Source organism: Rana temporaria, chromosome 3 (genome assembly GCF_905171775.1).
Source record: "Rana temporaria chromosome 3, aRanTem1.1, whole genome shotgun sequence".
Taxonomy (NCBI): domain Eukaryota; kingdom Metazoa; phylum Chordata; class Amphibia; order Anura; family Ranidae; genus Rana; species Rana temporaria.
The window spans coordinates 433,993,408-434,014,712 of NC_053491.1; the positions used below are offsets into that span (position 1 = coordinate 433,993,408).

A 21,305-nucleotide genomic window follows, 5' to 3' on the forward strand; every position below is an offset into this window, starting at 1 on the left:
TCTTGCATTTTTACTTTTTAAGTAGATGTAAAAACTTCACTGTTTACTTTTTCTCTTTTTTTTTTTTTTTTTTTTTTTTAAGATTTGCTTTACATTTTTGTTTTTAGGTAAGGACTTTACATTTAGATGGGTGTTTTGAGCTGCAGGCAGAAAGATTCTTAAAGTAGATTCTGGGTTAAAGGGGTTGTAAAGGTTTTTTTTTTTTATTTTCTAAATAGGTTCCTTTAAGCAAGTGCATTGTTGGTTCACTTACCTTTTCCTTCGATTTCCCTTCTAAATGTTTTTTTCTTTGTCTGAATTTCTCACTTCCTGTTTCTCCTCAGTAAACTTGCCACCATTATCCGAGCAGTGGTTAGTCAGCCAGAACAGCTTACTGAGGAGGAACAGGAAGTGAGAAATTCAGACAAACAAAACAAAGAAAAAAAACATTAAGAAGGGAAATCGAAGGAAAGGGTAAGTGAACCAACAATGCACAAGCTTAAGGGAACCTATTTATAAAATAAAAAACAAACCTTTACAACCCCTTTAAGTTACATTTTAAATAGTTTGGCCAAAACCAACTTTTTCCTGTCACTAAAAGGTGTGTGTGTGTGTGTGTGTGTGTGAGTCCTGCGGCGTTGGATGAGGTAAGTGAAGGTGCTTTCAGAACTTGGTTCTGAAAGTTTCCTTCTTTTTTGAGCCATTATGCTTGCCTACGCTGCCTCTCCTATCACTTGTCCTGGTAATACTGTGGGGAGGAGGGGTGTCTATGCTCAGTCAATTAGCCCCTCCTGTGCAGGTAATAGTAGGGAAAAGTTGTCCAAAAGTTTTTGGCTACAAATTGTCTTACCTGGTAGCTCCAAACCTTGTGCGCGCATAGTGCGTGTCATAGGCGCACGCGCGCTATTGTGGAATTTATGCGCTTACGTCTAGTGCGCACGCATGTGCGCGGCGTGCATGGGGCTTCAGATGCGCGCGCGCAGCAACATACGCACGCAGCTTCGTGATGCACGCACAGACGGCGGCGCGCAAGAGGTCTATCTCAGCTGTTCTCTATGAGGCTAGAGATTGCAGGACAGAGCTGGTCAGGTGACTTGCACCTAGTCCATTAAAGCTCAGTCCACCTCACCCATCCTGGCTGATGGTGGACACAGTATTTGTGCACAAGTTTTCAGTATTATTACTACTGGATGGTGGACAGTGACATTTGCTTAAGGTGCATAGTGGGCTCTGCATCTTGCTGACCATCAAATAGCAGCGTCAGTGCTGGTCTATAGGTCCGCGAGTGGATGTAACTTTTGTGAGTACCTCGGCTTTATTATGGCTAAAGGCTCAGAAGTACAAAAAAAAATATCTGAGGGATCGCCATCAGGCTCGGAGGATCTCGGGCATGCTCCTGTGGCTATTTCCTCTCCAGATAAATTAGAGGCCCAGGGTGAACCATCAGGGCTGCCAGGTGCCTCATCTACCCTTGTCCCGCCTGCTCCAGTTTTTGTAACACAGGAGGCTCTGGCCTCAGCTATGGGTGGACTGGAGCAAAGATTGGCGACCTTGATTGCGTCCTCTCACTCCCATCACACTGCAACAACTTAGATGTGTGTTTTCCCCACTGTCAGCTAGTCCTCAGCCAAATTAACTATGTAGATCAGCCAGCAGTAGCATATATACAGTGGGGATCCAAAGTTTGGGCACCCCAGGTAAAAAATTGTATTAATGTGCATAACGAAGCCAAGGAAAAATGGAAAAATCTCCAAAAGGCATCAAATTACAGATTAGACATTCTTATAATATGTCAAAAAAAGTTAGATTTTATTTCCATCATTTACACTTTCAAAATTACAGAAAACAAAAAAATGGCATCTGCAAAAGTTGGGCACCCTGCAGAGTTAATATCTTGTACTGCCCCCTTTGGCAAGTATGAATGAATGAATGAAAAACTTATAAAGCGCGGCGCATGCGAACTGAATCGCTTCTGGGCGCTAGTTGTTCGTGTCTCATGACATCAAAAGAGCAGAGTTTTGATTCGTCTTCTGAAAGTCAGGTGGTTTTCCTCCAACCGAATGCTGGTTGGTAAAGCGTTCCATAGTCTAGGACCCTGAAAAGCAAACCTTCTTTCTCCTTTGGACTTGTATTTGGTTTTTGGTACCCTGACCAGATTTTGGTCGGTGGATCGCAGAACGCGATTCGAATTGTGAGGTTCTATCTTGTCGCAAAGATATTGCGGAGCCTTCCCATGGATGCACTTATGTGTCAGGCAGAGTGCTTTAAATGCAATTCTGTCTTTTACTGGCAGCCAGTGAAGGGTTCTCAACGAAGGTGAGATTGATTCCCATTTTTTTTTTCCCAGTCACAAGTCTGGCGGCCGTATTCTGTACGACTTGCAGACGAGAGATTTGGTACTTTGGGAGTCCGAGGTAAAGGGCATTTGCATAGTCCAGTCTGGAATTCACGATTGTTCCCACCACGACTGCTACGTCTTCTTTGGGGATAAATGGAATAAGTCTGCGTAGTAGGCGCAACAGATGGTGCGCTCCGCTGACTACTGACCCTATTTGTGCGTCCATTGTCATGAAGGTGTCGAAGATGACCCCAAGACTTTTGACTTTGGAGCTAGGGGTGATGATTTGGCCCAGAATGGGCGGGGGTGTCCAGGTTGTTGCCAGTTGACTCTTTCGGCTGGCGTGAAACATAAGGAGTTCTGTTTTTGAACTGTTGAGTTTAAGATAACTCTTAGTAATCCAGTTTTCTATCAAAGAGAGACATTTCTCTAAACTGAGATGATGATCCTTTTTGTTGCAGATGCGAAAATACAGTTGCGTATCGTCTGCATAAGAGTGATAGAGTAGTTCTTGGCTACTGATAAGTATCACAGCTTGTAAATGCTTTTTGTAGCCAGCCAAGAGTCTTTCAATTCTTGTTTGAGGTATCTTTGCCCATTCTTCCTTACAAAAGTCTTCCAGTTGTTTGAGATTTCTGGACTGTCTGTCACGCACTGATCTTTTAAGGTCTATCCATAGATTTTCAATTATGTTGAGGTCAGGGGATTGTGAAGGCCATGGCAAAACCTTCAGTTTACGCCTCCTTGATGTAATCCCCTGTGGATTTTGAGGTGTGTTTAGGATCATTATCCATTTGTAGAAGCCATGCTCTCTTCAACTTCAGCTTTTTCACAGATGGCATCAAGTTGCCATCCAAAATTTGCTGAAATTTTATTGAATCCATTTTTCCTTCTACTCGTGAAATGTTCCCTGTGCCACTGGCTGCAATACAACCCCAAAGCATGATTGATCCACCCCCATGCTTAACAGTTGGACAGAGGTTCTTTTCATTAAATTCTGTGCCCTTTCTTCTCCAAACGTAACTTTGCTTATTCCGGCCAAAAAGTTCTATTTTAACCTCATCGGTCCACAGAACTTGTTTGCAAATGAACATATAGACAAGCCTGATGCATTTTGGAAAGTTCAAACGCTGATTTTTGTGGTGAGGACGTAGAAGAGGTTTTCTTCTGATGACTCTTCCATGAAGACCATATTTGTACAAGTATCTCTTTATAGTGGAATAGTGTACCACAACTCCAGTGTCAGCCAGATCTTTCTGGAGGGATCGTGCAGTCAAACGTGGGTTTTGAATTGCTTTTCTCACAATCCTGCGAGCTGTTCTGTCTGATATTTTTCTTGGTCTTCCAGATCTTGCTTTAACTTCCACTGTTCCTGATGACTGCCATTTCTTAATTACATTCCGAATAGAGGATATTCACATCTGAAAACTCTTTGCTATCTTCTTATAGCCTTCTCCAGCTTTGTGAGCGTCGACTATTTTCAGTTTCAGTTTTCTAGACAACTGCTTAGAAGAACCCATGGTGCTGATTGTTGGGGCAAGGTCAGATGAGTCTGGGCATTTAAAACCTTTGAAATTGACATCACCTGGTCTTCCCAGACAATGATTGAGAACAATCCATGACATTGGCAGGTCTCAGCTTTGCAAAGGGGGCACTGCATGCTATAAATTCTGCAGGGTGCCCAACCTTTTGCAGACACCATTTTTTTGTTTTCTGTAATTTTTGAAAGTGTAAATGATGGAAATAAAATCTAACTTTTTTTGACATATAAGAATGTCTAATCTGTAATTTGATGCCTTTTGGAGAATTTTCCATCTTTCCTTGGCCTCGTTATGAACATTAATACAAATTTTTACTTGGGGTGCCCAAACTTTCGATCCCTACTCTATGACCTATTAGCAGAATATTTGGCACAGCTGATGGAAAGATGTTTGGATACAACATGGCCCAACACCCGAGAGATCATGGCTCCTCCTCCCAACAGGAAACGCCTCATCATCCAAAGCTCTAAAACGAGGCTTCCACGCAGCTTCCTTCAGTGTGTGTTTTTTTTTTTGTGTTTCCTCAAGCCTGTAGGAACACGTCTGGGAGCCAGGATCTCTCAGGTCTGTCCTGAGAGACAAGAGGTTCTCGCCTGAAAATTATTTTTCTTTTTTTTGCCAGGAGTCTGTGATCCTCCCACTTGCCTCTTACTAGATGGTTGTACTGCCTGAGAGTGCTGCCCTTTGTTTTTGGCAGATGTGCGGAGGCCCCTGCTTGCCTACCGCAATGCGGGGCAACGGCCGTTAAGGATGAAGCGGCACTTTCGGGTCACGTGGCATCATTTCTGGCTGCAATATGCAGGGGGAGAGAGCAGGGTTGTTTTTGAATCTGGGAACCGGCTATTCGTTCAGTTTTTCTTATTTTTTTTTACTTGTGCTGTACAGCAGCATTTTAGCGTGGTCCTTTTTTTTTTTTTTTTTGTCCGGGCCAAAAGCTCTGATCAACCAGTCGAGAAGGTGCCCTGTCTGCAAAGAAAAATTAAGCAACGCTTGGACAAAATCGTTTGCAGATTGTATTGCAGATTTAGTCAAGGAGGAGTCTCCATTTGTGGCGATATGGTTTTAACCATTAAGGATGACATCCGCGCACTGCCTTTCAAGCTTTCAGGTTGAACCTGAGAGAGGCAGGTCCCTCAGGGGAGCCTAGGGCTCCACAGCCATCTTCAAAATCCCAAGGGGTTTCTCTGATGCAGGCGGGAGGATACTTCCCAAAAACCTGCTTCCCATACTCCAGATGGAACAGATTCAGGAGATAATGAAAATGAAGCAAATGCCGCCTCTCAGTACAAGTTATCACTAGAATAGGTAGTAGTAATCCATGCTACCTTGGGTATAGAGGAAGAAAGGGTTCTCACTGCCCGACCGCATGTACGCTGGTCTGGGAGACTCTGGTTTCCGGTCCATTCGATAATCGGACAAGATTAAAAATGAATGGCTGGAACCGGAGAGGAAGCCCCCCTTATATTTTTGTCACTCGGACAAGCTTTATAAATAATGGCATTTGAATGGCTGTAGAGAAGACTGTAGATAAACAATTACAACTCATGTAGGCAGATTTGTTTTATCTTTGTATACCCTGCGGCCAGTCACTTCACTCTGTATATGTTAGGGTTTATAACCACTTTAACTGAGAATGCAATGGTGTGTGTGTGTGTGTGGATTTCTTCATTGTCTTAAGGAAAAAAATAAGTCTGTTAACGATTGTTTAGTAATAGACTGAACCCTTGCAGGATAAACGAGTAACACTTTGTACTGTGAAGAAATCTTTGCCCCTTACAATCGTTCAAAGTGCTGTTCCTGCAGCAGAGAGCCATCCACAAAATAGAAGATAATTGTTGAATTTTGCATGTGTCTGATTGTGGCTGTAAAAGAATGCTAGGAGGAGAACAGAAGAAGGATTTCTTGTGCAATTAATGGGTTCGTTCTCGGCAGAAAGTCATCTGAACTGTGCACCATTAAGAAACCCATGACTGCACCGGTGGCAGCAGCTCGTGTTTTTAAAAGCGAATAAAAAGAGAAAAAGTCTGTTAATTGGCAATCTTCTGGAGACCTTACAGCAAGGATGAGCAACCTTCTGCACTTCTGCTGTCACCATCACCGCAATGCTCACTAAGCCTGGGTGACTACAGTATTTTAATATGGCATTTTCCTGTTATATGGCTTATTTTTTTTTTATAAAGACAAATTATCAATAGATGAAATGAAAGATTGAGGAAGAGAAGCCGCCTGTCTCTGTCAGTATTCAGATCAAAGCACAGCTACAAAGTTTCAGTCCTGGGCATTTATTTCTTTTTTTTTTTTTTCTTTTTCAGTATGACCAGTGAGTGTCAGCAGTGGGAAGAGTTATTGGAAGATTACAAGAAGAAAGCAGAAGAAATATCCAGGTTTGTTTTAATATGATGTAGTCAAGCAACCCTATTTAAAAATCATGCTTAACCACTTCAATACCAGGCACTTTCGTCCCTTCCTGCCCAGGACAGTTTTGAGCTTTCAGCGCTGTAGCATTTTGAATGATAATTTTCACGGTCATGCAACACTGTACCCAAACAACATTTTTATCATATTCTTACCACAATTAGAGCTTCCGTTTAGTGGTATTTGAATCACCTTCGCGGTTTTCATTCTTTGCTAAACGAACTAAAAAAGACCAACATTTTTGAAAAAAAAAAAGTTTTTCTTTGTTTCGGTTATAAAATTTTGCTTTCTCCTTCACTGACGGGCACTGATGAGGCGGCACTGACGGACACTAATAGGGCAGGTACTGGACAGGTGTTAATTCTGGGCACTGATTGGCACTGCGGTGGGCACTGGCACTTTATTGGCCACTGAGAGGGGGTTATGATGGGGGGCACAGACTGGGCACCAATTGACAGCTGATGGGAGGGGCTGTGCTGATTATGCTTCCTGGTTCATGCTGTGATTGGTCACAGCTGATCATGTGGTAAGAAGCCTGTCGGAGGCTTCTTACCATGATCAGCGAAGGGTTGTGTCAGACTGGCACGCCTAGGAGCTCAGTGTCCTTTTTCAATGACAGCACCGCGGAGAGGAGGGGGAGAGGAGCGCGGCTTTGATTGGCCACATCGCTGGACCATGGGGCAAGTGAGTGTCTATTAAGTCAGTAGCTACACTTTTATGTAGCTGCTGACTTTTAATAAACTGAGAAACAACTGGAACTCCGCTTTAAAGTGGAGTTCCAAGCAAGAATTTAACTTGCCACTGCGAGGTATGTCACTTCCGCGGTTTTATTGTGCCCACCTCCTGTCGCATAATGTCACACTGTATTTGCGCAGCGGTCTTACAAACGCAATTTTTTGGGGAGAAAAAACACAGTTTAATGAATCAATAAAATTAAACTGTAAAGTTGGCCCTATTTATTTTTTTGTATTTGAATCGTGGGAGAACCGTGATCTTTATTCGAAGCAAAAAAAAGTGATTCTCATTTTGGCCAAAATTGTGCAGCTCTAGTAGGAGAGGGAGTGCCAGAATAGACCCAGTATGGAAATTGATAAATAATGGAGATGTTGGAACCCCTGTTGGGTTTTTCCATATGATTTACCCCACTTCCTGCCCTGCTGACAATGTTTCACCAGACATGATGAGTGTGGAACACTCCCAACAGGAGAGGAACAAATAAAAAATGTTTGTTTTTGGGTAGAGTAGGGAAAGGCTAGAAATCCTGTCAGATTTTATTTATTTTTTTGGCCCTGTTGCAGATGTCCCCTGCTTCCTTGCTGGTTCAACGGACACTATTGCTGCATGTATTGCTGCATGTATGGCCGGATTATATTCTCGATTTTTGATTTGGCTCTACAATTATTGCGCAAATACAGTACGAGATAAAAAGTTGCAATGACCACCACTTTAGGCCTCTTTGACACGGAGCGGATCCGTAATTGATCTGATCCGCGTGTGTCCGTCGGCTCAGCGGGAATCCCCGCTGAGCTGTCGGCGGACAGGGCGGTCCCCGCACACAGTGCAGAGACCGCCCTGTCTCTCCTCCGCTCTCCCCTATGGGGAATCGGATGAATACGGACCGTGTGTCCGTATTCATCCGATCCGTTCCGCCGGACGGAAGAAAAATAGGGTTTTCTTCCGTCCGCAAAAGCGGATCTTTGCGGACGCGGATGGTTGCGGACGTTAGCGGATGCATCATCCGCTAACGTCTGCAATCCCATAGGGATACATTACAAGTCAATAAACGGACCGTTCGTCCGTACGTCTGAAATGGGCCTAATTCCGTAGGGTGTCTGCTAAAAAAATATATATGTTTGGGGGTTCTAAATTTTCTAGCAAAAAAATTATGATTTTTACAAAAGTGCCAGAATAGTCCCGGTATTGAGGTGGTTAATGTTGGGCTAAGCAGAAAGACGGCTGGGTTTTTTTTGTTTTTTTTTGACAAGTGTGGGAAAAAAATCCGTCGTTTGCAGTTTTAAACATTTTGTTTTTCCCAATAATGTCCCAGGTTTATACACTGTAGCATTGCCTCAACCATCTTTTTTATGTGACTTTTACATTTGTAAATATGATTTTTTATTTTTTTTTTCCTGTTTCTTACTTAGGCAGCTGGAGGAAAATGAAATAATTAAAGGTCCGTTAGGAAGTGATGCACCCATGCCATCTTCCCAAAAAGAAATCCTCCAAAGCAAACCAGACTACAACGCAATATTGTGTCAGCAGGGGGCAGTGTTTGACAGCATGGAAATTGTGGTATGTGTGATAAAATGTATGTATTTTGCAGACATGTCAAACAATCCTATAATGCTTGTTATGAGTGTTGCAGAAGAACCCAGACCACAGGTGACACTATAATCCAGTACCTGGAACTTTTAACAGTAAAGGGAACATCATGGTTGATTTGATTTAAATCGCTAGTAAAAAGGCTTGATTATATCAACTCGCTTTAAATTTAAGTTTTTTAAAGAGCAACTGTCATCTCTGTGCCGCAGCGGCTCCTCCCCTGATGGGGGCTGGCTCACTGACAGTCCCATTCACTTTAATGGGACGGCTAGTGATGTAGCAGGTGAGTGGATGTCTGCTAACAGGTGCTGCCGTGATGGATCTGAAATGACATGTGCCCTTTAAATGTAAGGACTTTATTCTTGCTGGTAGTTGTAATCTTTAAAAAATGTAAACAAAATGAAGGTTTCCTATTTAGAATAATAGGCTTTCAGGTTAGTAAAACGGCTATATCAGAACCGATTCAATCATACAGTTTTTAGTACATAGATTTGAAAAACCATGAGCTAAAGGAATATTCCTGAACTTTTTTTATATCATGGTTATTGTGAAATTGTCTGAATTCATTGCATGTTACCTCATTGAATGAGTTTACCAAAAAAATTAATATTGCAGGATATACAGCCTCATGCTACATAACTTAACCACTTCAGCCCCGGAACAATATGCAGCTAAATGCCCAGAGGCGTTTTTACAATTTGGCACTGCGCTGCTTTAACTGGTAATTGCGCGGTCATGCAATGTTGTACCGCAAAGAAATTTGCGTCCTTTTCTTCACACAAATAGAGCTTTCTTTTGATGGTATTTGATTGCCTCTGCGATTCCTATTTTTTTGCGATATAAACGGAAAGACGGTAAATTTTGAAAAAAATAGATTTTTCTTATAACAAAAAGTAAAAAATATCGAATAAACTAAATTTTAGTCCAACATTTAGGCCAAAATGTATTCAGCCACATGTCTTTAGTAAAAAAAAATCGCAATAAGCGTATATTTATTGGTTTTCGCAAAAGTTATAGCGTCTACAAACTAGGGTACATTTTCTGGAATTTACACAGCTTTTAGTTTGACTGCCTATCTCATTTCTTGAGGTGCTAAAATGGCAGGGCAGTACAAACCCCCCCCCCCCCAAATGACCCCATTTTGAAAAGTAGACACCCCAAGGAAACTGCTGAGAGGCATGTTGAGTCCATTGAATATTTTTATTTATTTTTTATCCCAAGTGATTGAATAATGACAAAAAAAAAAATTTTACAAAAAGTTGTGGAATTGCACCCCAAAATACATTCTGCTGCTTCTCCTGAGTACGGGGATACCACATGTGTGGGACTTTTTGGGAGCCTAGTAGGGATGTACCGATACTAGTATCGGGACCGATACCAAGCATTTCCCCGAGTACTTGTACTTGGGGAAATGCTCCCGATGCTTCACCCGATACCTGAGCGGGCAGGCAGGGGAGTTGCAAATCTTCTCTCCCCCATGGTCAGTGTTGTCTTCCCCTGTCCGTGCTGCTCTCTCCTCCCCGTCCGTCCGTGCCGTTCTCTCCTCTCCTTCCCCCGTCCGTGCCGTTCTCTCTCCTCTCCTTCCCCCGTCCGTCCGTGCCGTTCTCTCCTTCCCCCCCCGTCCGTCCGTCCGTCCCGTCCCGTTCTCCCCCCCCCCCCCCCCCCCGTCCGTGCCGCTCTCCCCCCTCAATCTGTCAGGGGGGAGAGCGGAGGTAGGAGTCGCTAAACCCGGCTCCTACCTTTTCTGAATGAACAGTCAGTGATCACCGACTCTGTCCATTCACATAACTGAGCATCGTAACCTCCTGTGTTTACGATGCTTCAGTTTATGAATGGAGGAGCTTCCCTCCATTCATTTCAGCTGAAGCTGCTGAGAAAGGGACTGGGGAATCTGTTTCCCTAGTCCCTTTCTCTGTCTTAAAGGGGAGATGCCAGAAGTCTAAGACCCCTGAAATCTCACCAAAGCCCCCCAACAGGGCTGATTTAAAATTAAAATAAAAAATTGCAATAAATATTAAAAAATAAATAAAATGTAAAAAAATAAATAAAAAAAAAACACACTGACAATTCACCCCCCACCCCCCCTAAAAAAATAAAAATCACTGTAAAAAAAAAAAAAAAAAAAAAAAAACTGTCACATGACATTAAAAAAAGTATCGGTACTTGTACTCGGTCTCAAAAAAGTGGTATCGGGGCCCCGAAAACCAAGCACTGTCTTCAAGATTTCTAAGGGCATACATTTTTGATTTACTACTCGCTACCTATCACAGTTTTGAAGGCCATAAAATGCCAAGATGGCACACAACCCCCCCAAATGACCCCATTTTGGAAAGACACCCCAAGCTATTTGCTGAGAGGCATGTTGAGTCCATGGAATATTTAATTTTTTAATGAACTCGACATGCCTCTCAGCAAATAGCTTGGGGTGTCTACTTTCCAAAATGGGGTCATTTTTGTGCTATTTTGGCATTTTATGGCCTTCAAAACTGTGCTAGGTAGTGAGGAGTGAAATCTGGCTTTCTAAGGGTGTACATTTTTGAAGGCGATACTGCAATTGGGTGGGTTGGGCTGGGCGGCAAAATGCAGGTGCTAGCGGGTATCTGGGCTGATCACACTAACAATGCGTTTTTGGGAACCCTAAACTGCTGGGTACGCTAGTATAGATCAGATCAGATATTGATCTGTTCAGATACTATACCACTAAGGGGGGTGTATGCGTTACTGGCACTAACCTAACGCTGCCTGGGGCGACGCAGACCCTGACTGGCGCTAAAATTTAATTGATATCACCCGCCGGGTGATCAGGGGGTTAAACCTTTATTGGGTTATATACGGCGGGTGCCCTGATGCTATAAACAGCAAACTAACTAACCAGCGTCAACCGTAACACTTATATGGTGATCACTGGTGAAAGGGTTAACTAGGGGGCAATCAAGGGGTTAAAACCTTTATTAGGTAATATATGGGGGTACCTGACGCTTTCTAAAAACCTGGCGGCGAACCTAAAATAACTAAATAACAAACTGGCTAACCTGCGTCACCAGTGACACTTATACGGTGATCACTGGTGAAAGGGTTAACTCGGGGCAATCGGGGGTTAAAACCTTTATTTATGGGGGTACCTAACGCTATAGAAACCTGGCGGCGAACCTCAAAAAAAAAACTAGCTACCTAGCGGCAACAGTGACACTAATACATCGATCAGAAAAACGATCGCTTAGTGACACTGGCAATAGGGGGTGAAAGGGTTAACTAGGGCGGTGATCAAGGGGTTAAACCTTTATATGGGGGGGTAGGGGGCTACCCTGGACCTAAAGGGGCCTAAAGCTAACTGCCCTAACACTTTTTTCTGTCACAAATGACACTAAATGCAGTGATCAGAAAATAAATGATCACTGCAATCGGTGACACTGTGACAGGGGGGTGATCTGGGGGGGTTATGTGCCTATGTGTGACTGTGTCAGTGTACTGTTAGTGCAACTCAGTTATGTCTTCACTCCTCTGGATCCGAATAAAAAGACCACCAGAGGAGAGATGACATCACTTCCTCCCTGCCTGTGTTTACATTTACACAGGCAGGGCGGGCAGAGGAGGAAGCTGATTCGCTGGGAGCGATCGCGAGGGGGTGGCTAGAAACGAATAGCCGCCCCCTCATCCTGGAACGCTCCCACGCGATTAACGACCGCTGTATGGGGGGGGGGGGCTTTCCCGATCGGACCAACGTCTAGGCAGGGAGGTACGGGCACGTCGTTCTGCCTGCCCTTGCCATTGTGGCTGTCGTTAAGTGGTTAAGCTCAATTTCATGCTGAATAAACTAAATTATTAATGTATCTTAAATAGAAATGTTTTTAGATACTTTTATATATTTTTACTCTAAAAGCATTTTATTAAAATAAATATGATAAAAAAATCTTTTTTTTTTTTTTTTTTTTTTTTTTTATACATCCTGGTATTCATACCATTTTAAACATTTATGCAAGAGAGCTGATTAACCCCCTCATTAACCTACCCCTATTTTAATCCAGTCAAACTCATTTATGTAACCCTTCTAAACATCCACATTTCTTTGAGCTTCCACTAGACAGTCTCTTTGTTTTAGTCCACAACAAGCTCCTTTGAAGCAAGACCCATAGGGGTTTATTTACTAAAGCTGGAGGGGGTAAAATCAGACTGACTGACTTCTGCTTCCAGGTTGTATTGCCAAGGCTTATACGAACAACCTGAGGTTAGAAACTGATTAGTTTTTGTGCAGAAGTTACACTGATTTTGCATTCTCCAGCATAAGACCCCTTTCACACTGAGGCGCTATAGCGCTAAAAATAGTGCCAGCAAAATACCCTGAAAAAGCCGATCCACTGTGAAAGCCAGAGAGCTTTCACACTGGAGCGGTGCACTGGCGCTTTACCGCCGATGCCCCCAGTGTCAAAGGGCTCTAAGTAAATAAACCCCATAGTATCCCAGAGTGTGTTTCTTGTTCCCACATAACAAACCATACCGTTCACGCATTCTAAACTCACTACAAGTTTAGAATATATGAGGGAGACAGAACCGTAACCACCAGGCCATGTAGCTTAAAGGGGTTGTAAAGGCAGAAGGTTTTTATCTTAATGCATTAAGATATAAAAAAAAAAAACCTTCTGTGTGCAGCAGCCTCTCTAATACTTACCTGAGCCCCATCTCAATCCAGCAATGTTGTACGAGACACTGCTGTCTCTCCCTCATTGTCTGAGGCAGTGCCATTGGCTCCCGCTGCGGTCAAAGTCGGTGAGCCAATGAGAGAGAGAGAGGGGGCGCTCCGCGGCTCCATGTCCGAATGGACACACAGAGCTTTGGCTTGGGTGCTTTCATAGCAAGCTGCTTGCTGTGGGAGCACATAACAGGAAGGAGGGGTCAGGAGTGCCAAAGGGACTCGGGGAGGAGGATCTGGGCTTCTCTGCAAAACCACTGCACAGAGCAGGTGAGTATAACATGTTTGTTATTTTGAAACAAAATAAAAACCAAGACTTTTTATTACTTTAATTGAAGTCCTATTCAAAATTCCTTAACATGAACCTATTTTGCATGCAGGGGTACAGCTTCTAACCTTGGCTCGTTAAATTTAAGCTTTGACAATAGAACTTGGAAGACGATTGGTTCCTATGCAAACCTGCACCAGATTTGGCACTCCACAGTCTTACCAAATTTACCCACAGTATTGTTAGAAACGATTTTAGAATGTTTTATATTTATCATTAAAGCTTTCTAGTAAACGGATATTCTGTAATGTTATGTTTTATCTACACTTTTGGGTGAATTTTGTCAAGAGAAATCTGTGTCTCGCTTCCATTGCTAAGTAAACAGAAGTAGGGAAATAAAAATGTTATCTTGATCATACAGTTGAGGACACAGGAATTGTATTTTTAGATCCTTCCTTGATTGCTGTGCATGATGGAGGAAAGGGTCATGGTGAGTACCATTGCACCAAATTGGCTCAGAGGAACATGGTACGCAGACCTGCTCAGACTTCTGGCAGACGAGTTTTGACCTCTTACAAACAGGCCAAACTTGTTGACCCATGGCCCCATTCCATCATGCTTTTCCAGTCACTGACTTTAAAGGCATGGCTGCTGAAACGCAAGTCCTAAGTAATAGGGGTATCTCTGACTTGGTCATCTAACTTTGCTCAGAGCAACAAAAATGAACTGTAAGATTTACCATTGCACATGGAAGGCATTCAGTGCAAGGACAAGAAACTGAGTCCCAGAAAATACTCCATCCCTCATATTTTGGCTTTTCATCAGTCCCTGAGTACTCTCAATGGACAGCTTTTTGCTTTATTTGTGCAGAAACCTCTTGCCCATATATATTTGGACACAGGCACACTTTTCATACTCCAGTATAAAATTTAAAACAAAAAAAATCCAAATTAATTTGATGTGCAGACTTTCAGCTTTAATTCAAGGGGTTGAACATAAATATCAAGTACACATTTTAGGAACTGCAACCATTTTATACAGTCCACCAATTTTCAGGGGCTCAAATGTAATTGGACAAATGAAAATAATCATAAATAAATTTTTCATTTTTTTTTTTATATTTTGTTGAGCATCATTTACTGGCAATGACTGCCTGAAGTCTGGAACCCATGGACATTACCAAAGACTGGGTTTCCCCATTTCTGAGGCTTTGCCAGGCTCTAACTGCAGCTGTCTGCAGTTCTTTGTGGGTCTTTCTGCCTTTTTATATTTGCCTTCAGCAAATTAAATACATAACTCAATTGGGTTGAGATCAGGTGATTGATATGCCCACCTCCTGTCCTTCACTTGTCTGGATGTTGTGAATTGTTTTTTTCTTTACCATAGGGAGGATCCTGCGATCATCCACCACTGTTGTGTTCTGTCCAGGCCTTTTTATATTGCTGAGCTCATCGGTGCGTTATTTCCTCAGAATGTACCAAACTTGATTTGGCCACTCCTAATCTTGCTGCTATCTCTCTGGTGGCTTTTTTTTACTTTTTGAAGCCTCACAATGGCCTGTTTCACTTTCATGGAAAGCTCCTTTGAACACATGATGTAGGTTCACAGCAATAGATTCCAAATGCAAATAAAATACCACACTTAGAATCAACTCCAGACCTTTTTACCTGCTTAATTGATGAAGAAATAACGAAGGAGTAGCCCACACTTGGCCATGAAAAAGCTTTTGATTCAATTGTCCAATTACCTTTGGTCCCTTTTTAAAAAAGGGGGGATGGCTATGTTGTAAAATGGTTGTACACCCTGTACAACCACTAAGCCTAGATCAAGGCTTAACTGTAGTTGCTGGAAATATCTCCTAAACCTCCACGGTTTAAGAGATCTTAACAATAGACGTGCACTGAGGTCTACGGCGCAGGCGCACTTTAGAAACGGCGATCGTGCCGTTTCAAAAGGGGGTCATGCCGTGACTTGCGGCTTCCGTGCGCATGGGCGGGAGTGACATAACGTGATTCCGGACAGTCACAGAGCCAGCATTCGCGGCCTGGAAGGAATGGGGGTGAAGATTGATGCTCGCTGCTAGTGGGGACAGTGGTGACATTGCAGGCTTTGGTTTCAGGTAAGTGACGCATAATGGGCTACTAAGTATAATGGCCCATTATGCTTTACCTTTGCAGGGAAATAGAGGAAGTAAAACCCATCAGGGTTTACTTCCTCTTTAAGAGCTGTAATTCCTAAACCCTTCCTCTGATTTTGGATGTACATACCCTCAAATTAAACCCTGAGAGTGTGCATATCCATTATATAACTATAGCTAGAATATGTTTTGGTAAATGCCTAAAATATTGAATCGGAAGCTGCAGAAAGTCAGGTAGAGCCCGACTCTCATTTTCTAGCTGATGGATGTCCAGCATCATATAGCAGTTTCCTGGCTTGCTCATTTCTTTTATTGGATTTCAGTATTTTAAATGATGTGGGGGCTCCACATCACGTGGTTATTAACAGGGTTTACAGGAAGCTATGTATGGCACCCTGCTAGCCCCTTCCACTAGCTATGATCTGGCTGCATTGCCTAGAGAAGCACCGAGACCTAGTAATGTCACTGGGCTAAAATAAGGTGTGTAATGAAAACGGGTTTATTTAAATATATTCATGTGTTGAGGAGAAGGAAGAAACCACAGAAGGCAAAATATAAACAAATGCGGCTTTTAACATGCATATTGATGTAAAGCTGGTATTTTTTTTTTATCATCTGTTATCTTTTTATGGTTTTCCTAAAATTTTCTTGGATTTTTGGCTTATGTTAATACATTTAAACTGGTATGTTTTTGTCTTTTCTGTTACAGTTGGATGAAGTTCAGCAGTCTGTCCAATTATTAGATTCCTTCTCCAGTGAAACCTCTTCACACTTGCAGCAACTCTCAACACAACTTAGTAAGTTTCTCTTCATTTGTGTTTGAAAATCAGCCTGTGGTTTACCCAGAAACCTGTAGGCTGCACACCCCTTATTGGTGTGCACTCAAGTGAACAATCTGCACTTTGCTCTGTAAGGAAAGGAGAATATTTTAGAATTCATGTTGGTATTTTACTAATGGGACAGATGTCCTATATTGAAGCTGTTTAAAGGCTAAAATGGCTTTATTGTTCCAGAACTACAGAGAACATTCATACTGGGGCTTAATCAAAAAATGAGGGGGTGGGGGCAAAAATTGTGTAAATATCGACCTGATGTATATGTAGTAATGTTCCTAATTGTTCGTTTTTTTTGGGGGGGGGGGGAATGCATAAGGCTTAATGTACGCTGGATGTTTGAAAACCTCTTAACGATGTAACTTGACAGCTAGTAACCGACATAAAAAAAAAAAAAAAACTTCAGTTTTGCCACTTTTACATGCCAGGTCTAGGGGCGTTAATGAGCGTTTTCGTTTAGCAGCGTTTTTTATGGTGAATCCAGAACCCTTGTATATTGTGGGCTGCACAAGAGTCTCTACCCACCCCCCCCCCCCCCCTGTTTTTTTTTTACCATTACAAATGGTCAGAAATGTTTCCCCGTTAAAAACTTCTTTGAACAAAATCGCGAGTTATTGCGTTTACATGCTGTTACAAGCATAGAATTGTCAGGGTGGGCTCCCAATCATCCACCGTTATTCAACAAAAAAACACAAAGGGACATGTACTCCAATTGCAAAAATGGTTTACTGTAGTCTTCAAAATCATATGAAAGATGGCTATTGTACAGTTGCGAGCATCCCTGCTCTTCATCAGTCTAACAGGCTTGAATAGGTGTGAGTGACGAGCGCAATTGAATGCACTAACAGTGAACAATCAATGAATAATAATTAAATAAATAAGTATATGCAAACAAAAAAGTACCAATGGTTTTTATCTTTCCTGTATGTATTTCTTGCTTATAGTTAACATTAAATGAAATCATGTTATGATCACTACTACCCAGGTGTTCCTTTATCTGAACATTAGTAATAAGCTCTGCATGGTTTGAGATTACCAGGTCCAACAGGGCATCATTCCTAGTTGGGGCCTCAATAAACTGGACCATAAAATTGTCCTGCAATAGGTTTTTAAAATTTTGTCCTTTAACTGTCCCAGCAGTGCTATTATTCCAGTCAATTTCTGGGTAGTTAAAATACCAAATTTTTATCACCATCCCAGACCTTGCAGCCCTTTCCATCTGTGCAAGGAGCTGAGTCTCCACCTCCTCATTAACATTGGGTGGTCTATAACAAACTCCAATGATTAACTTTGAACTACGCACATCTGTATGCAGTTCCACCCATAATGCTTCAGCCTCATCACACTCTCCATCAACCTGGTTCTCTTTCACGCTTGCTTTGAGGTCACTTCTCACATAGACCGACCCCTCCACCTTTCCTTTTTACCCTGTCTTTCCGAAAGAGAGCATAGCCAGGAATATTAATAGCACAGTCATGTGAGGATTGAAGCCAAGTTTCAGCAATACCGATTACATCATAGCTCTCCTCATGCACCAGAGCTTCCAACTCACCTGTTTTGCTTGGCAGACTTCTGGCATTGGTGGGCAAACACTTAAATGTATTGTTGCGTTTTTCATATAATTTTTAGTAGTACAAATGGCACTATAATTTCCAATGGCTGTTTGCAACATGGGAACTTTCTTGTCACCTGCCATAACCCCCCCATCTATCCCCATTCCACTCTCCATTAATGTCTGACCCCTAACTGACCTGTGTGCCCGATGTAATTCTAGTTCACCCTCCCCCTTAAGTCTAGTTTAATTGGGTGCAGGGAAGAAAATTGCTTCACCTGTGGCCCTCCTAAGGCCTGCCATAGACTATCCGAATCTTGGCCGGTTTAGCAGAAACCATCAGATTCGAACCATATATGGGCAGGCCAAATGTACCCAGTTGATTGACTGATCAACTTGTGTACAGCCAGCCTGCTGGATTTTAGATGTGCTTATCACTAGTGGCTGCAATAGCCACTAGCAATAATCACTGTCTTCTCTCAGCGGGAGAATACAATGGCTCGACAAGAGGGATTCTTCTCTCAACACTGTCTGTGTTGATGGGGGAATCAAGCAAATTTCTTTCCTGCAACCAGTGGTTTGCAGTAAAGAAGCCTAGTACACACAAGCCGAATGTCAGGGGGCATTAGCTGGTTTATTAGAAACCAGCCCACATTTGGCCCGTGTGTACGGCAGCTGATCAAACAAGCTGGCCGTTCCTATCGAAGGGTCATGACCGAAAAAGGTCTGCTGACCGGGAGTGTTCTGGCAGGGGGGTGGCCGTCGCCCTGTCAGGACAAAATATAACAGCAGGGGAGATCTCTATATTAACATCAGATTGTTGGTACAGTGGCAAGCTGTCAGTTTTTTTTTCTTCGTTCAGCCCGCTGGGTTGGATGGAAAAAAAAAGTAGTGTATACGAAGTTTTAGAGTGGTACTAAAGCTTCAAAGTGAGACTTCAGGGAGAGTTCATACCACCTGCTGATACCGGGGGTGGGATCTCTGCTATCTGAAGCTTTCACATGTTGGCTGAATTAGCATTTTGCTGGTCCAGACTTTACAGCCGTTCTCCGGGAAAACAGGAAACTCTGTTCTGGAGAATATGCTGTTTTTTTCACTTTATATCACCTTTTTTACATTGCATGTTATTTACTGTAAACTTTTTTTTTTTTTTTCTCCATTTACAGAAACCAAATCTTTTAAGCCGATGGAAGATTCTCCAGTCCGAATGTTTCTGAAAGTTTCAAAAAAATTGAAGATTTAAGGACGGCATGCAACGTTTTGAATTTACTGTGTGTAGAACCAGCTTCTCCTTTGTGGGCTGTGCTGCACATTTGAAATGCAGTGATTTCCCTAGTCTGGGCTGCCTTGCCATAAAGAAGGCAAGAGCTGTAAGTGGTGGTAGTATCAGAGCTCCTTGCTGTCAGCTGGCCAGTACTTTTTCTGAGACAGGAGATTCCTGCCAATTCAAGGTTCTTTTTAAAATTGGAAAATCTCATTAAAAGTTGATGCACTCTAGCTTCTGGAGAACAAGTGAGCCTTGCCTGTCTGTCAGATTGGTTGTCACTTAAACTGCATTTGAGATTCACTGACTCATACAAGCAGCACTCCCACATTGTAATCCAGTAGATGACTTGCTGATAGTGAATACCGAGGAGCTTGGGAACATCACCCATTCACATACATTCTCTGACTTCAGAAAAGCAGTCAATTACTGTGAACCCTACCAACTGGTGGGATGGCCATCTAGAATTCTGTTCATGCTCCCATGAGCATAGCCAGGAGTGTGCATGATTCAGACTCCAAAAGCCTTAGGCTACTTTCACACTGGGGGGCGTTAGCTGTAAATCACTGTTAGTTTTACCGTAGTTTTAGCTGCGCTTTTCGGCCGCTAGCGGTGATACTTTTAAATCCCCACTAGCAGCCGAAAAAGGGTTAAAAGCGCCCGCAAAGTGTGACAGTGGCCTAGGTAGACCGAGCGTGATTGTAATATAACCCAAATGTTATGTTCCACATAAGAAAATGGTAATTAAACTTCAGAATTTGTATTAAGAGTTATGTTGTAACAAATGAATGAAGCTGAAACATTTCAAACAGTTTCAATTCTTTTCAGTATGTTTATTCATTGTTTTTTTAAAAGTATGTACAGTATGTATGCATATGAAATGGTGACCTTAGCCTGTAAGATCCTTGTGGGTAGGGACTAATACAAATGTGCAGTACATATTATCGGCGCCACATGAATGCCTGAAATAAAGTTATTTAAACTGTTTTATAGGTAAGTGGTTGTACTCTTATTATGGTTTCACAGCATTTCTTTGCAGAATTTTACATTAACCACTTCAATACCGGGCTTTAAAACCCACCTCCTTCCCGGGTCTATTCTGGCACTTCTTTCCTACATGTACAAATCCTCATTCTTTTGCTAGAAAATTACTCAGAACCCCCAAACATTATATATGTTTTTTTAGCAGACACCCTAGGGAATAAAATGGCGGTCATTGCAACTTTTTATCTTGCACCGTATTTGCGCAATAATTTTTTAAACGGCTTTTTTTTGTAAAAAAAACGGTTTCATAAATTAAAAAATAACAAAACAGTAACGTTAGCCCAATTTTTTGGTAAAATATGAAAGATGATGTTACGCCGAGTAACTAGATACCTAACATGTCACGCTTTAAAATTGCGTACACTCATGGAATGGCGCCAAACTTCGTTACTTAAAAATCTCCATAGGCGACACTTTAAAATTTTTACAGGTTGCCAGTTTAGAGTTACAGAGGAGGTCTAGTGCTAGAATTGTTGCACACGCTCTAACGCACGCGGCGACACCTCACATGTGTGGTTTGAACGACGTTTACATACGTGGGCGGGACTTGCGTGTGCGTACGCTTTTGAGCGCGAGCTACCGGGGACAGGGGCATTTTAATTTTTTTATTATTATTTTTTCTTTTTTATTTTACTTATTTCTTTATTTTTTACACTTTTTTTTACACTTTTTTTTTTTTCAATCGCTTTTATTCCTATTGCAAGGAATGTAAACATCCCTTGTAATAGGAATGTGCATGACAGGTCCTCTTTAAGGAGAGATGCTGGGTCAATAAGACCCCACATCTCTCCTGCAGGCTGGAAAGAATGAGATCGTGAAAAAAAATTCACAGATCTCATTCAAACTAGCCGCAATTGCGGTTTGTTTACTTACGGGGACCCGGGCGTGACGTCATCACATCACGCCCGGGCCTCCGACGGTCATA

General features: G+C 42.3%; 1 protein-coding gene across 1 annotated transcript in view; it reads left to right on the plus strand.

Moving 5' to 3' along the window:
- DSN1 (DSN1 component of MIS12 kinetochore complex) overlaps positions 1 to 20,333 on the plus strand; it is a 36,427-nt gene extending 16,094 nt beyond the window's left edge. The window contains exons 7-10 of the mRNA XM_040346382.1: positions 6,171 to 6,242; positions 8,418 to 8,565; positions 16,397 to 16,484; positions 19,239 to 20,333. Coding sequence (XP_040202316.1) covers positions 6,171 to 6,242; positions 8,418 to 8,565; positions 16,397 to 16,484; positions 19,239 to 19,315 — 385 coding nt within the window. The 3' untranslated portion in view covers positions 19,316 to 20,333. The remainder of the gene's footprint in view (positions 1 to 6,170; positions 6,243 to 8,417; positions 8,566 to 16,396; positions 16,485 to 19,238) is intronic.
- Positions 20,334 to 21,305: the final 972 nt, after the last annotated feature.